This window comes from Phyllostomus hastatus, unplaced genomic scaffold (assembly GCF_019186645.2).
Source record: "Phyllostomus hastatus isolate PE091 unplaced genomic scaffold, TTU_PhHast_1.1 phas_contig_113, whole genome shotgun sequence".
NCBI lineage: Eukaryota > Metazoa > Chordata > Mammalia > Chiroptera > Phyllostomidae > Phyllostomus > Phyllostomus hastatus.
The window spans coordinates 13,509,119-13,526,217 of NW_025333530.1; the positions used below are offsets into that span (position 1 = coordinate 13,509,119).

Genomic DNA, 17,099 nt, shown 5'->3' on the forward strand with positions numbered 1-17,099 from the left:
CTCTTGCACTGTTGCTGGGAACGCATACTGCTGCGGCCACTGTGGAAAGCAGTATGGAATTTCCTCAAAATATTAAAAATGGAACTCCCTTATGACCCAGCAACCCCACTTCTGGGAGTATATCCGAAGGAGCCGAAACACTAATTCAAAAGAATATAAGCATCCTGTGTTCATTGCAGCGTTATTTACAATTACCAAAATATGGAAGCAGCCCAAGTGTCTATCAGTAGATGAGTGGATAAAATAACTATGAGACATTTACACAATGGAATATTACTTGATCATAAAAACAAAGAAAATTTTACCCTTTTTGGCAGTATGGATGGACCTGGAAAACATTATGTTAAGTGAAATAAGCCAGTCAGAGAAAGAGAAATACTATATGATTTCACTCATGTGGAATCTAATGAACAAACTGAACTAAAAAGGAAAATGGGGGCAGACTCACAGATGGAGAGCAGGATGCCAGCTAGTGGTGGGGAGGTGAGGGGGTGTAGGGATTGAGCGCAAAAGGAAAAAGATCTCAAGGACATGGACAACACTGTGGTGATTGTGGGGGGCAGGGGAGTATGAGGGGACTGAGTGGTAATGGAAAAAAATAGAATAAAGATTAAATTTAAAAATGTCACCAGAAAGCTCCAAAAATTACTGGAGGGAAAAATTATTCATAATTGAGAAGTAGTGGTTTTTACTAAAAATAATCCTATCAATTAAAAGCTATATTTAAAAAAAAATTGTTACTTAAAATTAAGGATAGATGTGAATTTGATCAAATTCTACTTTTTATCTATGGAGGTGATTATTTTTCTTTTCAACTTATTAATATGATGGGTTATATTAATATATTTGCTAATGAGTATGAACTTAGCTGGTAAGAATATATTCTTTAATGTGTTGTTAAATTCCACTTGGTAATTCCAATTGTAATGAGTAGATATTTATAATTATGTTAATCTGTAGTTTTCTTTGTGCAATATATGTTGATATTAAAAGATTAAAAAAATAAAAGAAAAGGTGGATGGAAGGAAGGAAACTGTCATTAGTTCTGGGCCGCTGTGCACCAGGCTTTGTGCCAGCTGCCTTCACCTCCCTGCTGGTGGTGGCCGGCACTCCCTCATCCTGTAAGAAGGGTAGGAAGTACTTCTCAGTTTTAAAATAACAGAAGCCATTAAAATTTATGTTTGATGTCATTTTTTACCCTTACCCCCAATCTCAAGAGTTATTAATTGGTGAATTCCTTTCAGTACTTTAAAACACACAGACACACACACCACACATTTTATTTTCTAAACATTAGTGCAATAATGTATCCACTGTTCCTCTATGTCTGTGTGTGAAAGTCTTATCAGTTGGATGCTTTTCCATACATAGATGCAATGTAAATTTTTTAAAATCCTGATTTATTTAGCCACTTATATTGAAGGGTGTTTAGATTTTTTAGAAATTGACCTTTATGTGTGGTTCTGTTTCGGGATTCTCTGCTGTCTTTTTTTTTTAGTATACTTTATTGATTATGCTATTATAGTTGTCCCATTTTTTTCTCCCCTTATCACTGTCCTCCCTGTACCCCCTCCTCACCCTTTCGCCAGCATTCTCCCTCTTAGTTCATGTCCATGGGTCATGCATGTAAGTTCTTTGGCTTCTCCATTTCCTATAATATTCTTAACCTCCCCCTGTCTATTTTGTACCTACCATTTATGCTACTTATTCCTTGTACCTTTTCCTTCATTCTTTTCCCTTCCCCTTCCCTGCCGATAACCCTCTATTTCTGCAATTCTGTTCCTCTTCCCTTTAACATTTCATATAATAAGGGCTTGGTGATGATGAACTCCTTTAAGTTGACCTTATCTGGGAAGCACTGTATCTACCCTTCCATTCTAAATGAAAGCTTTGCTGGATAGAGGGATCTTGGATATAAGTCCTTGCCTTTCATGACTTTGGATATTTCTTTCCAGCCCCTTCTTGCCTGCAAGGTCTCTTTTGAGAAATGAGCTGACAGTCTTATGGGAACTCCTTTATAGGTAAATGTCTCCTTTTCCCTTGCTGGTTTTAAGATTCTCTCCTTATCTTTCATCTTGGTAAATTTAATTATGATGTGTCTTGGTGTGTTCCTGCTTGGGTCCAATTTCTTTGGGTCTCTCTGAGCTTCCTGGACTTTTATGTCTATTTCCTTCACCAGATTGGGGAAGTTTTCTGTCCTTATTTTTTCAAATAAATTTCCAATTTCTTGCTCTTCCTCTTCTCCTTCTGTCTGCTCTATGATTCAGATGTTGGAATGTTTAAAGTTGTCCCAGAGATTCTTGCTTCTCAGCAGGCTTTCAGTCACTTGCCCTACTACCCACAAGTAAAATGGGCCCTTCTGGTGCTGATTCCCAGGTGGGTGGATTTGTGTATGTTCTAGGACCCTGTTGATCTCTCCAATGAAGTCTCCTTTGAGCTGGAAGTTTCTCCCACCATCACAGCCTCCACAGATTTTTATAGCCAGGGATTTTGAGGCTTTATTTCCCAGTACTGAAACCCTGGGTTGCATGGTCTGTCTCGCTCCCCAGTTGTTCCTTCCTGTTTATCCACATACAAATGTGGGACCGCTTGGTCTGCCAGCTGCTGCCTTACTCAGTGGTCCTCCGACCACCGCCTTGCCTCGAGTCCACTCCACCTTGGCTGCCCGTCTCTACCCTCCTGCCAGTCTGGATGAATGTTTCTTCATTGATTCCTTGGTTGTTGGACTTATATATAGTTTGATTTTCTGGAAGTTCTGGTTGTTTTTTTGTTTTTAAATTGGTTGTTTCCTTCTTTTGGTTGTGTGAGGAGACGAAGTGTATCTACCTATGCCTCCATCTTGCTGGAAGTCCAAATCTGCAACCTTTTGGTGTATGGGACCATGTTCCAACTAGCTGAGCCACCTTGCTATGGCCTTGACAGTTTCTATTTTTGATGTTTTTGCACATGGTATATTTAAAATTTTAATTTCACAATTTGTTGCTTTTATATAGAAATTAAGTTTTTTTTTATATTAATCTTTTATCTTACAAATTTATTGAACTCCTTATGTCAATTCCAATAGTTTTTTGGTAGTTTCCATAGGATTTCCTACATAGATGACCAATCATGTCTTCTGGGTAAAGACGTTTTTACTTCTTTCTTACTAATCTAAATACTTTTTATATCTATTCCTTATCTTCAGAACCTCTAATATAATTAAGTAGAACAAGTGACAGTGGACAATTTTGCCTTTTTCTTTAGGGAAACGTAGTCAGCCTTTCACCACTGAGTGTGATGTTAGCTGTATGTTTTTGTAAAAAGCTCTTTTGTCAGAAGGAAATTCTCTATTCTAGCTTTCTGAGAGTTTAAATCAGAAATTGATATTGGATTTTTATCAATTTTTTTTTCTGAATCTACTGATAGGACCATGTGATTTTTCTATTTCAGTCTGTTAGCAATTATATTGATTGATTTTCAAATGTTAAAGTGACCTTACATTCCTGGGATAAAGTCTGCTTCATAAATACATATCAGTTGATTTGATTTTCTAATATTTTTGCTCCAAAAATAATAGTTTAAAGGGAATGAGGTAGACATATTTTGGGTATTTTTTTATTCATTATATTCTTTGTTATAAGTTGAGACTTACTTTGTGGCTCAGTAAGTGGTGCTGTTTTATGCGTGCATGATAAGAATGTTATCTCTCATTTTTGGAAGCAGGGTTCTATAAATGTCCTTTATATCAAGCATGGTAAATGCATTTATATCTTCCTGTGTCCTCAGTCATTTCTTGTCTTATCTCACTCTTGAAAGATAGGTTAGTATAGTATAGTATTACTTGTTGAATATGAACAACCTATCAACAATGTTTTGTACCATTATCTTCTGACTTCTGATTTTGTAAGTAAGACGTTTTCCTGCTCTAATTTGTTGTTCCTTTGTAGACAATCAGGTTTTTCCTTTCTGGCTGTTTTTATTATTTTGTTTTTAACTTTGGTGATCTGTAATTTCAGTATAGTGTATCTAAGTATGGATTTATTTTTAATTACCATGTTCAGGATTTGGAATGCTTTGTTACTGTGAGGACTCATGCCTCTCTCTAATTTTGGAACATTTTCAACCATATCACATTTCTTTCTTGGAACTCCTACCAGAAATATATTGGACCTCCTTTTTTTTTATCCCCTGTGTCTCCTAACTTCTGTTTCATATCTTAAAAATCACTTTTTCTTGCATGCTGCATTCTGGATAAATATTAATTCACCATTTGTTTCTTTTTCTGTGTTAAATTTGCTGTTTACCTATTTTTTTTAAAGTGTAGTGATTCTACCGATTCCTATAAATTCTGTTAGGTTTTTTTCAATAAGTCTGGGGTTTCTTTTAGAATTCTGCTCTTTTATATGGATTCTATTTCTTCTATCCCTACAATAATTGTGAATGTAGTTATTATTAGTCTTCTTTTAATTGTTCTACTGTGCCAAGTTTTTTGATGTTCTAATTCTTCTCTTCATTGTATCACTGAATTTCTGTCATGGTGACCTGATTCCTCCTGTAGTTTGTAATTATTTACTGTGAATTTTGTGAGTCCATCTTCTGTAGAAGTTATTTTCTCTGAGTGTTTCATTCCTAGGGTGTCGAGTGGCTTTATAATGGTTTCTCTCAGGGGTTTCTCAGGGCTTTAGGACTAAGTTCTTATATTAATTTCCTCTTTTGGGACATCCTAAACGCATTTTGGCTTCTATATCTACATGTACTATATCTTGGGGTTTCATTTTTTCATAACATTTTATTTTGCCTGCCGAGAACAGAGTAGGTGACATGCTTCTTTGTTGTTTCTATGGCCCTCTAGATTCTTTTATTGATGGAGGGAGCATTCTTAAGGCCCACAGGTGTATGCAAGGGTCTCATTTCCAGTTTGCAAATTCATGGAGGCCTAAGGCCACATTTTGTGTCCATAAATTGACATTAAAACCCAAGTTCCCAGGGCCTAGATCCAGGTCAGATACCAGTCTTGATCTATCAGTTCATGCACTTATTACTCAGATTTCATGTTTTCTTTCCATTTCTAGCATATGAGGACTTTCTTTCTGGCTACATTGAAAACATTTTTTGTGTTATTATTTTGTTGTTGTAATTGTTATGTATTAATCCACTATTTATGTTGGTGTCAGCTGAGGATAGTCAGATATTTTCTTCAGTTCAGTTAATCATGTTGCCCGAAGTTTTGTATGTTTCTTTAGAATTTGAGTTGCTGTGTTAAAAGATGTGCAGAATTTAAAATAAATATTGTTAGTTAATAATAAATTATTTTCCATTACAGTTTATCAGTCCTACCAACAGCACATATGATCATTCATTTAAAAGTATTATAAATTAAAAAACTGTCAATCTGAAATATTGTCAGTTTGAAGGCAAGAAATTATACCTGATTGTTTTAATTTGCATTTCCCAAATTGTTCATAGAATTGAGTTGGCTGTTGTTTATCTTTTGTGACTTGTTAGTTTATATCCTTTGCCTTTTTTTCTATTGTGTTGCTTATCTTTTTATTTTTGTTAAGGAGGTGGACCTCTTCGATTTTCTTGTGTATTAATCTTTTTTGGTAAAGATTTTATTTATTTTTAGAGAGGGGGCAGTGGAGGGAGAAAGAGAAAGAGGCAATGTGTGATTGCCTCTTGTGCTCCACCTTCACTGGGGACCTGGCCTGCAACCCACACATGCACCCTGACTGGGAATCAAACCAGTGACCTTCTGGTTCACAGGCCAGCACTCAATCCACTGAGCCACACCAGCCAGGGTCTTGTGTATTAATCTTATACTACCATTTCTACTATTTTCTCCTAGTTCCTTATCTTTTAATTTTCTTTATGCTTTCTTACGCACCGAAGAAGAACAAGGCACAAATGTCCATTGTTATAACTTCTTTTGTTTTAGTTTCTAAATTAAAACTTCTTTTTATTTATTGATTTTAAAGAGAGAGAGTGAGAAACAGAAACATCGATTTGTCATCTCACTTATTTTATGCATTCTTTGGTTGCTTCTTGTATGTGCCGTAACTGGAGATTGAACCGCCAACTTTGGTGTATCGGGGCAATGCTCTAACCAACTGAGCTCCCTGGCCAGAGCCATTCTTATCACTTCTATATAATTATACTAGAGGATTTAGTCAGTGCATAAGTTATTCAATACAAGGCTTCTTTTTTCATCTTTTTAAAATGTAATTTTATTGATTATGCTGTTACAGTTTTCCTATTTCCCTCCCATTATTCCCTTCAACACTGCACACCCTCTCCCACTCACATTTCCCCCCTTTAGTTCATGTCTATGGGTCATACATATAAGTTCTTTGGATTCTACATTTCCTATACTGTTCTTAACCTCCCCCTGTCTATTTTGTGCCTACCATTTATGCTTCTTATTCCCTGTACCTTTTTCCCATCTCTCCCCCTCAACCCGCCATGCTCCCTTGCTGATAACCCTCCATGTGATCTCCATTTCTGTGTTCTGTTCCTGTTTTACTTCTTTGCTTAGTTTTTGTTTCTGTTTTTTTTGTTTGTTTGTTTTAGGTGTGGTTGTTAATAATTGTGAGTTTGTTGTCATTTTACTGTACATATTTTTTATCTTCTTTTTCTTAGATAAGTCCCTTTAACATTTCATATAATAAGGGCTTGGTGATGATGAACTCCTTTAACTTGACCTTATCTGAGAAGCACTGTATCTGCCCTTCCATTCCAAATGAAAGCTTTGCTGGATAGAATAATCTTGGATGCAGGTCCTTGCCTTTCATGATTTGGAATACTTCTTTCCAGCCCCTTCTTCCTGCAAGGTTTCTTTTGAGAAATCAGCTGATAGTTTGATGGGAAATTCTTTGTAGGTAACTGTCTCCTTTTCTCTTGCTGGTTTTAAGATTCTCTTATTATCTTTAACCTTGGGTAATGTAATTATGATGTGCCTTGGTGTGTTTCTCCTTGGGTCCAACTTCTTTGTGACTCTTTGAGCTTCCTGAACTTCCTGGAAGTCTATTTCCTTTGCCAGATTGGGGAAGTTTTCCTTGATTATGTTTTCAAATAAGTTCCCAGTTTCTTGTTCTTCCTCTTCTTCTGGCACCCCTATGATTCAGATGTTAGAACATTTAAAGATGCCCTGGAGGTTCCTAAGCCTCTCCTTATTTTTTTGAATTCTTGTTTCTTCATTCTGTTCTGGTTGAATGTTTCTTTCTTCCTTCTGGTTCACTCCATTGATTTGACTCCCTGTTTTCTTCCCATCACTGTTGGTTCCCTGTACATTTTCCTTTATTTCACTTAGCATAGCCTTCATTTTTTTCATCTAATTTGCAACTAAATTCAACCAATTCTGTGAGCATCCTGATTACCAGTGTTTTGAACTGTGCATCTGATAGGTTGGCTATCTCTTCGTTGCTTAGTTGTATTTTTTCTGGAGCTTTGATCTGTTCTTTCATTTGGGCTATGTCTTGGTGGGCCTGTTACATTGTGAGGGGCGGAGCCTTAGGTGTTCACCAGGGTGAACAACCTGATTTCCTGGGTTGTGATGCTGTATGTGGGGGAGGGGTCTGAGAGGGAACAATGGTGCTTGCTCTTCTCTCTGCCGGGTTTCAGTCACTTCCCCTGCTTCCCCCAAGCAATTTGGGTCCTTCTGGTGCTGATTCCTAGGTGGATGGGTTTGTGTACGTTCTAGGACTCTGTGAGTCTCTCTAACAAAGTCTCCTGTGAGGCTGGGAGTTTCTCTGGCTGCCGCCTCAACCTCCACAGGTGTTTTCAATGAGAGGTTTGAGGCTTTATTTTCCTATGCTGGAACCCTGGGTTGTGCAGTCTGCCTCACTCCCCATTTGTTCCTCCCAGTTTATCTGCATTCAAATGTGGGACCACCCAGTCTGCAATCCACCCACCACCCCCCCCGGCCCCCGCCCCCGCTGCTGGGTCTGCAAGCCACTTTGCTTGCCCCTGTCCTGCAGCCGCTGTCCTGAGGCCTCTCTTCCTGCCCGTCTCTGCCCCTTCTACTGGTCTGGATGGATTGTTTCTTCTTTAACTCCTTGGTTGTCAGACTTCCATACAGTTCGATTTTCTGTCAATTCTGGTTGATTTTTGTTTTTAAATTGTTGTCCTTCTTTTGGTTGTGTGAGGAGGCACAGTATGTCTACCTGTGCCTCTATCTTGGCTGGAAGTCTCCCAATACAAGATTTTTTTGTAAGTGTTTTTTTCTGGTAAAATACATATAACAAAATTTGCTGTTTTAACCATTTTTAAGTGTACAGGTGGAATTAAGTACATTCACAGTGTTGTGCAAACATCACCATCACCCATCTTCAGAACTTTTATCTTCCAAAACTGAAATTCGAATCTATTAAATAAACACTCCTCATTTTCCCCTCTCCCTAGCTCCCAGTAACCTCTGGTCTACTTTCTGTTTCTATTAGTGTGTGTGTTCTAGGTACCTCATGTAAGTGGAGTCATATAATATTTGTCCTTTTGTGACTGGTTTATTTTATTTAACATGAAGTCTGCAAGGCTCATCCATGTTGTAGCATTTTTCAGAATTAAGTCCTTTTGAAGACAATAATATGCTGGTATGTGTAGATAACACATATTGTTCATCCATTTACTTGTCAGTGGGTATTTGAGTCATTTTCACCTTTCGCTATTATGAATAATGCTGCTGCAAACATTGGCATTAAAACTCCAGTCCCCAGGGACTATATACAAATATCCTTTTGAATCCTGCTTTCACCTCTTTTGGGTATATACCCAGAGATTGAATTGCTGGGTCAGATGGGTATTCTGTTCTCCATTTTTTTGAGTAACTGCCATACTGTTTTTCACAGTGGCCACTCCGTTTACATTCTCACCAACAGAGCATAAGGGGTTTAATTTCTGTCCATCCTTGCCAATACTTGTTATTTTCTGCTTTTTTGATATTAGCAATGCTAATGAGTATGGAGGGATATTTCACTGTGGTTTTAATTTTCATTTCTCTTATGTTGAGTGATGTTGAATGCCTTTTCATGTGCTTCTTGGTCACTTGTATATCTTCTTTTTATCTTCTACCTCTGATGTTTTTCCTGTTTGCTTCTGTATATTTTCTATTTTATTTGAATGGAGATTGAGCTTGTCAGGTTTTTCATAAGGAGCTGGTTGGGATTCTCTTGGGATTATATAGATTAATTTGAGGAGTATTGGCATGTTTATAGACTTGAGTCATTCTATTCAGGAATATTTCTCTAATTGTTTTTTTTTTTTCTCTTTTCCCTAGCTTTTCAGTACAGCTTTAGAAAGATTTTGCACTTTGGATTTATTCTTGGGTATTATACCTTTTATATTGCTATTGTGAATTTTTTTCCTATTGTCTGTCTTAATGGATTATTGATAGTGGTGGATAAGTGGTGGATAGTGGTGGGTAGTGGTGGTTTATTTTGCATTTGTCCATAGTGAAGTGCAGATTCCTGAAACCCACCTTCTATATTATTTCTTCTATTGTTGATCCCCACTAGCTTGGGATATCACCTCTTGTGAGTTTGGAGGCTTTGGTAAAACCAGAGCTTTCACAAGGCATCTTTCTTCCTCAGACATGTACACAAATGTTGAGCAAGGTCTATCCTAGATTTTATTTCCAGTATACCATGGTGTTTGTACTTACCTATCTAAAACCAAGTTTATTCCCACACCAGTCTAGCGTGAATTCCCAGGAACCCCAATAATTATATTCTCCATGTAGAGATGTTTCTAGGTATCCCAGTCCTTGGTTTTTATCTAAATTAACTCTTTTATTCTTAGCTAAATGGTAGCCTTTAATTTTTCTAGCTAAATGGTAGCCTTTAATTTTTATGTTATCCTTTCTTATCTTCCCCCCTCCTTCCATCTTCTCTCTCCTTCTTTCCCTTTTCTCCAATTCCTTCTCGGCCTCTGCCATTTTTCCTTTTTTTTTTTTTTTCCTAAGTAGCTTTGAACTTGAGCAGGGACTAACTTCTGTCCTCTGCTCCTCCCCAGCCAGGACATCACAGGTGATATTTACTATTTCAACTTTGCCAATGGGCAGTCTACCTGGGACCACCCCTGCGATGAGCACTATCGGAACTTGGTAATCCAAGAGCGAGGGAAGCTGTCAGCTTCTGGGGCCATTAAGAAGAAAGACAAGAAAAAGAAAAAGGAAAAGAAAGACAAGAAAGACAAAGAGACCTCGAAAAGTCCCATGGTGAGTCAGTGGATGTGAGCTCAGAGAGGCCGGGCTGCAGCCTGAGGGGATATTGGGAACCTCTAGGTGTTTATAGCTGGGAGGTTAAGAACAACAACAATAAATAGTAATTTCTTGATAGTACATCATCTGAATTGTGCCAGTCTTCTGGCAGATTTTCCTTTCACCTTCTAGAAGTTGTTATTATTTCTAAACAATTTTTCCCCCTTGGGAAGCCCATATCACATAAAAGATTGGTGGGAGAGAGTGCTCTGCTGAGGATTGTGGTTTGCAATACTAATGTAAGAAGTGATGCCATTGGCCCTTCTGGACTGTTGGGGGACAGGGAGCAGCTGGCAGAGGCCAGAGAGCCTACATGAGCAGAGTGTCTTTCCTCTGCTGTCAGATTCAGGCTTTCCTAGTGTGAGTTCATTGCGGTCTCAGTGTGTAAACCCTAGGTGTCAGCTGCCAGAACAATAGTGTCTTCACAGTCCCCAAAGAAAGGCCTTGAGCTTTATCTACTTGTTTTATTTTATTTTTTTATTTTTTTAAGATTATCTTTTTTATTTTTATTATTATTTAAATATAGTTTATTGATTATGCTATTACAGTTATCCCATTTCCCCCCTTCACTCCCCTCCACCCTGTACACCCTCTCCCACCCACATTCCCCACCTTTAGTTCATGTCCATGTGTCATAAGTTCTTTAGCTTCTACATTTCCCATACTATTCTTGCCCTCCCCTTGTCTATTTTCTACCTACCATCTATGCTACTTATTCTCTGTACCTTCCCCCTCTCTCTCCTCCTCCCACCCCCCTGTTGCTAATCCCCCATGTGATCTCCATTTCTGTGTTCTGTTCCTGTTCTACTTGTTTGCTTAGTTTTTGTTTTTGTTTTAGGTGTGGTTATTAATAATTGTGAGTTTGCTGTCATTTTACTATACATATTTTTTATCTTCTTTTACTCAGATAAGTCCATTTAACATTTCATAGAATAAGGGCTTGGTGATGATGAACTCCTTTAACTTGATCTTATCTGAGAAGCACTGTATCTGCCCTTCCATTCCAAATGAAAGCTTTGCTGGATAGAGCAATCTTAGATGCAGGGGCTTGCCGTTCATGACTTGTAATACTTCTTTCTAGCCCCTTCTTGCCTGCAAGGTTTCTTTTGAGAAATCAGCTGACAGTCTGATGGGAACTTCTTTGTAGGTAACTGTCTCCTTATCTCTTGCTGCTTCTAGGATTCTCTCCTTCATTTTTACCTTGGCTAATGTAATTATAATGTGCCTTGGTGTGTTCCTCCTTGGGTCCAACTTCTTTGTGACTCTCTGAGCTTCTTGGACTTCCTGGAAGTCTATTTCCTTTGCCAGATTGGGGAAGTTTTCCTTGATTATTTGTTCAAATAACTTTTTCCACTTGTTGCTCTTCCTCTTCCCCTTCTGGTACCCCTATAATTCAGATGTTGGAACATTTAAAGATGCCCTGGAGGTTCCTAAGCCTCTCCTTATATTTTTGAATTCTTGTTTCTTCATTCTGTTCTGGTTGAATGTTTCTTTCTTCCTTCTGGTTCACTCCATTGATTTGACTCCCTGTTTTCTTCCCATCACTGTTGGTTCCCTGTACATTTTCCTTTATTTCACTTAGCATAGCCTTCATTTTTTTCATCTAATTTGCAACTAAATTCAACCAATTCTGTGAGCATCCTGATTACCAGTGTTTTGAACTGTGCATCTGATAGGTTGGCTATCTCTTCGTTGCTTAGTTGTATTTTTTCTGGAGCTTTGATCTGTTCTTTCATTTGGGCTATTTTTGTCTTGGTGGGCCTGTTACATTGTGAGGGGCGGAGCCTTAGGTGTTCACCAGGGTGAACAACCTGATTTCCTGGGTTGTGATGCTGTATGTGGGGGAGGGGTCTGAGAGGGAACAATGGTGCTTGCTCTTCTCTCTGCCGGGTTTCAGTCACTTCCCCTGCTTCCCCCAAGCAATTTGGGTCCTTCTGGTGCTGATTCCTAGGTGGATGGGTTTGTGTACGTTCTAGGACTCTGTGAGTCTCTCCAACGAACTCTTCTGTGAGGCTGGGAGTTTCTCCTGGCACCTCAACCCCCACAGGTATTTTCAGTTGGTGGTTTGAGGCTTTATTTTCCCTTACTGGGATCCTGGGCTGTGAGGTCTGTCTTACTCCCCAGTTCCACCTGGTTTATCTGCATGTGAATGTGGGACCACCTGGTCCACTAGTCTTGTGCACCATGCCCCTCCACAATCCGGTGCCTCGCTGGGTTTGCCAGCTGCTGCTTTGTTGCAAGCACTCTCTGCCTGACTGCCTGTCTCCGCCACTCCTGCCGGTCTGGATGAATGTTTCTTTTTGAATTCCTTGGTTGTTGGACTTCCATACAGTTCAGTTTTCTGTCAGTACTGGTTGTTTCTTTGTTTTTAAATTTTTGTTGTTCTTAGTTTGGTTGTGCGAGGAGGCACAGTGTGTCTACCTACACCTCCATCTTGGCCGGAGGTCTATCCACTTGTTTTAGTTGCCAGTGTCCTAGGTGAGTGATGTATAACTGAAATTTAATTGCAGCATAATGACCTTGGTCTCAAGAAGCTGTTTTGCTCAGATTTGAAGGTGTTCTTTTCCATTTTGTTTTATTTGTCCTTCAGTATGTCTGCCCTTAGGAGGCAGAGTTTTGCCCTCCTTTTGTAGGTGGAGAAGCTAAGAGTTGGAGCCATTCTGTGGCAGTGCCACGCAGTCTGCCTTCTTCCCTTCACTCAGGGTTGGGGCAGGCAGAGCTTGTGAGGAGAGGGAGGGTCAGCCAGGTGGAGAGCACTAGGACTATCTTTTCAATGCTCTCAAGTCCAGTTGATTTGTTCTTTTGCTTATAGTCTTTAATCCCACCAGTGCCTGGTGCTTGCTTCTCAATGAAGTTTTCCTTCATCCTCCATCCTTTTCAAGGTGTCAGTTCTGGCACTGGATGGTTACTGATGAATTTATTCTTTTCATCATCTCTGAGCTCTACAGATACTCCTCCCTCCCTTCCTGTCCTCCACATATTACTACTCATGATTCTGAGAAATAAGATAACAAGCCTGTTCCTCCAGATGGAGAAAAGAGGACAGGTAATTTCCAAATAGGTTGAATTTTCTAAAGTCATGTGTTTGAAGGCAAAAGATGAACAATGGTGTTTTCACTTGACCAGGATTATTATTATTATTTTTTACTCAAGAGAAGGGAAGGGGGAGAGAGAGAAAGAGAAACATCAATGTGAGAGAGAAACATGGATTGGTTGCCTCTCACACATGCCCTGACCAGGACTGAACCTGCAACCCAGGCATGCTCCCTGACTGGGACTTGATCGCACAACCTTTTGGTCCATGGGACGATGCTCGACCAACTGAGCTGCACCACCAGGGATGCCCAGGTCTTCCCAGGATTATTTTGAATGATATTCAGCATCTGAACAGGCTGTGGCATGGCCAAAGGTGCAAGAGGGAAGGAAGTGAGGGTCCTGGGGTGGAGGGTTGAGTAATAGTCTGAGTTCTGGCTGTGTGACTGAACTCTTGGCACTCTCTGTCAAAAAGAATTCCTTCTGTAATTTCAGAAGCTGGGGACAATTGGATAATCCTGGGCTGCCAGTCTGGCTGTTAGGGCTCAGGATAGTAGTCTCAAACCTTAGTTTGTTTAAGGGACATATGGTTGGTGACCTGGGCTTAGGTGGTTTGGGCTGTCTAGAGGTATGGGCTCATGGGCTGGGTGGAGTTTAGTGTGAATGCTCACAGGGTGTGATTGATTTTTTAGGGTTTCTTCTAGCCCTAGCATTCAGACTGCACGAACCTCTTTTGAGCAGTACCAACTCATGCCTTTGGTGGAAGACTTAGACTATTTCCTAGGCTCAGCTCACAGTTAGATTTCCCCTCTTTTCTCCCTTCTTAGATAATTCTGGTAGTCCTTGGTAAGGTTGGTAGATTTTATAAAATTAACCACACAACTGAGAGCTTGGTGCTACCTTAGGGATACTCTGGTTAGTGATTTTCAAACTTTGGTTGGTAATGAAGCCCTGTCTCCAAATCAGTTCCTCCAGAGGGGTCCAGCATGTAAAGAAGAAGTGGAGCCACTGTGTTGCCCCTGAGGGTGTGGGTCTTGGTGATGCCCCTTCTTCACCATATGTATACTACTAGTGGCCCCCAGGTACCGTGTGGAACCAACCTGCAGGTTCTGTGGAGCAAGGTTTGTAAGCCATTGATCTGTCAGGCCTCCTCTTTATAGATAAGGAAACTAGGGTCAGAAGACAACAAAGCCCAATGGAGCTTTTAACTTTTCATCCCTCTTTGGTTTTTGTTTTATTTTAAATGGAGGGTGGGTTTCTGTTAAGGGCTTGCCAAGGGCTGAGGTAGCAAGTATAAATTAGTGGGGCTTTGTCTTAGTTTTCTCTGCATGTTTATATATCCATCTAGGAAACACAGCCTGAGCAGGGACTTCTGCCTTCTTCCTCCTTTCTCCGTGGCCCATCCCCTCTCCCAGCACCTGGGCTTGCTGATCTGGACTTAGACCAAGAGATGCAGGCTAGAAGTGAGGGCTCCTTTAAGAAAGGGAAGAGCCCATGCATGCTTGGTGATACCCCCTGGCCTCTCAGGGGCACCCTGCCCAACAAGCTACAGCCACTCTCCAAAGGCCAAGCTTCCCGAACTCACCAAATCTTTGCTGACGTGGAGAAAATCTTAGGCAGGGCCCCAGCCCAATGCAGGACGGAATTAGGTGATCAGCAGGGTCTGGAGAAAACCCAGAAGCCGACTGAGAACATCTACCTGGGGTTTTCAGACCCTGAAATAGAAGAACTGGAAATGAGGACCAGACAGCAGAAACTCGGCCCTCTGGGCCCTGAGAACAGTGGGCTGCTCCAGAATGAGCAGGGTGTGTTGGAAAGCAGGAGCCAGGCCTCTGCCCACTCAAAGCTTTCTGAAACCATCAAGGGCCCACAGATGAAAGGCGAGCAGCACACCTACACCATGGCCAAACTGAGCTCCACTGGCCCTGGGGGGGACAAGGGCCAGAGCTTTGTTTCTTCACCATCCCCTGAGGAGGACCTCTCCCTGTCTCCTTGTTCTTCTCACCAGATGCTGCCTACTGGGAAGAGCAAGCTGTTCTTGTTAGATAGTGGCCCAGCTGAAGACTTGAGCTGTCAGGGTGTTTTGGGGGAAGGTAGGAATGCGGGTTGGGGAAGGAGGAGGCGAGAGCCCCCAGGATTGTGGATGGGACAGGTCTCCAAGCTTGTGAACAAGGACACTCCCAGGAGCTGCAAGGAAACAGAGCTCAATGATCCTGAGGATCTAGGGGCCTCAGCTGAAGATCCACTTCAGAGACTCTCCCTAATACTGCCCAATACTTTGGCATCAGAACCAGCCCAGAATGCCCCTTCAGGGAGTGTCCCTCAGGCATCTCCTACCAGTGAGAAGAGATACCTCCCATTGTCTACAGAGCCTCCTGAAGAAGACAGGAAGCCCAGTGGTGATGGGTCTGACTTAGAGAACAACAGCAACAGCAGTCTAGCTTCTCACCTTAGCTCTCAGGTCATGGGTGAAGTGAATAACTTCCCATGGGACCTGCAGAGCTGTCTGGGATCTGAGCAGGGTGTGGGTGAGGCAGGCCTTGGACCCAGAAAGCTACACTCTGGCCCTTTCCTAGTGCCCCAGTTGTCCCACCTGCAGGGCTCTGCTGATGAGCAGTCAGAGAGTGAAGACTACTCCGAGGATCAGAGGTTCTACCAGCACATCCTGCAGATGGCCAAGATCTCCAAGCAGCTGGAGGACCTAGGGCTGCCAGAGAGCATGCAGGAAATGCCATGCAGAGACTTGGCCAGCATGGTTGGCTGCACAACAGCTCGGTCTCCCAGGGTGTCTCCTGTGGGTGAGCACAAGGCCACCAGCGTAATGGACAGGGACTTACAGTTTCTGGGTTGGGGGCCAGAGCTGCTGGAGCATCCTCAGGAGATGGCCCTTGCCCCAGCTGGGCAGGAGGTCTCTCAGCAAGCCTGTCTTCGGCCAAGCAGTAGCCCTCTCAGTCAGGGGCTAGTCGAGCTGAGTCCCAACAGAAGACTTGCTGTAGAGCCAGGCAAGATGCAGCTTCTCAACCAGGTAGGCTTCTTAGAGAGCACGGTGCTGAGGCCTTGCAGAACGTGGCATTGAGGGAGCAGGTTCAGTTGATATCTTAATGCAGCCAGCTGTTAGGTCTGCTTTCCTGTTACTTACCCTCCAATGTTAACTATTCATCCCTTAACTACTCAGGATGGCCATCCTGTGGGATGGCATGTATTTCATGTTTCTTCTACCCCATCACATGGAAGATAAGGGTTGAAGGGGCCTAGACTTCCTGGGTGGATTGCATGTTTTGGGGATGTTTAGTTTTGGGGATGTTTAGTTTTGAGGGTGAGTAAGATGGCCCCAATCCTGGTACTCATGCAGGTGTAGGTACCTTCCCAGGATTTGGGAAGCCTTTCCCATCAGCTGATTATAGAGAGAGCCCTCCTAACCAGACATCCTACCCCTGAGCTCTCAACATAGTCCCTTCTAAGAATCACACAGAACTAGAGAGTTTATATGATTACAAGGGGCTGAAGCCCAGAATCTCTCTACCATCCAGTAAGCTGCTTCTGCTTCTTGCTTCCCAGGCTTCCCAGAAACCATGTGAATAACCTGTGTCAAGCTGTGCAGACCCTGTTTGTGCTTCACTTCCTCCCCTACTGGGATTACCAAAGAGTTGGACTTGCTCTGTCATTTTGACCCTTGTTCCTTTAAATAGTCACACCATAGTCTTCATTTAGAAGGAGTCAAGTTGGATCAGAGACCACGGGGGTCAATCTGAATTTCCCTGGCTGTTCTGCTCGTGCCTAGCTGTGGCCTTCCCTAATTGTTACCTGTGGTTCTTAATTGCTGGCAAGCACTGGTTCT

General features: G+C 41.5%; 1 protein-coding gene across 10 annotated transcripts in view; it reads left to right on the forward strand.

Annotated features, from left to right (window-relative positions):
• The window catches only part of CEP164 (centrosomal protein 164), a 76,821-nt gene that overhangs the window by 13,637 nt on the left and 46,085 nt on the right, over positions 1-17,099 (forward strand). For 7 of the 10 annotated variants that reach the window (XR_006785604.1, XM_045838242.1, XM_045838248.1 and 4 more), the window contains exons 4-5: positions 9,982-10,186; positions 14,610-16,286. Coding sequence is in view for 9 of the 10 variants with exons in the window: in XM_045838242.1 (XP_045694198.1) it covers positions 9,982-10,186; positions 14,610-16,286 (1,882 nt within the window). In the remaining variant the exon portion in view is untranslated. The remainder of the gene's footprint in view (positions 1-9,981; positions 10,187-14,609; positions 16,287-17,099) is intronic. The other 3 variants (XM_045838315.1, XM_045838295.1, XM_045838304.1) reach the window with 1 other exon arrangement.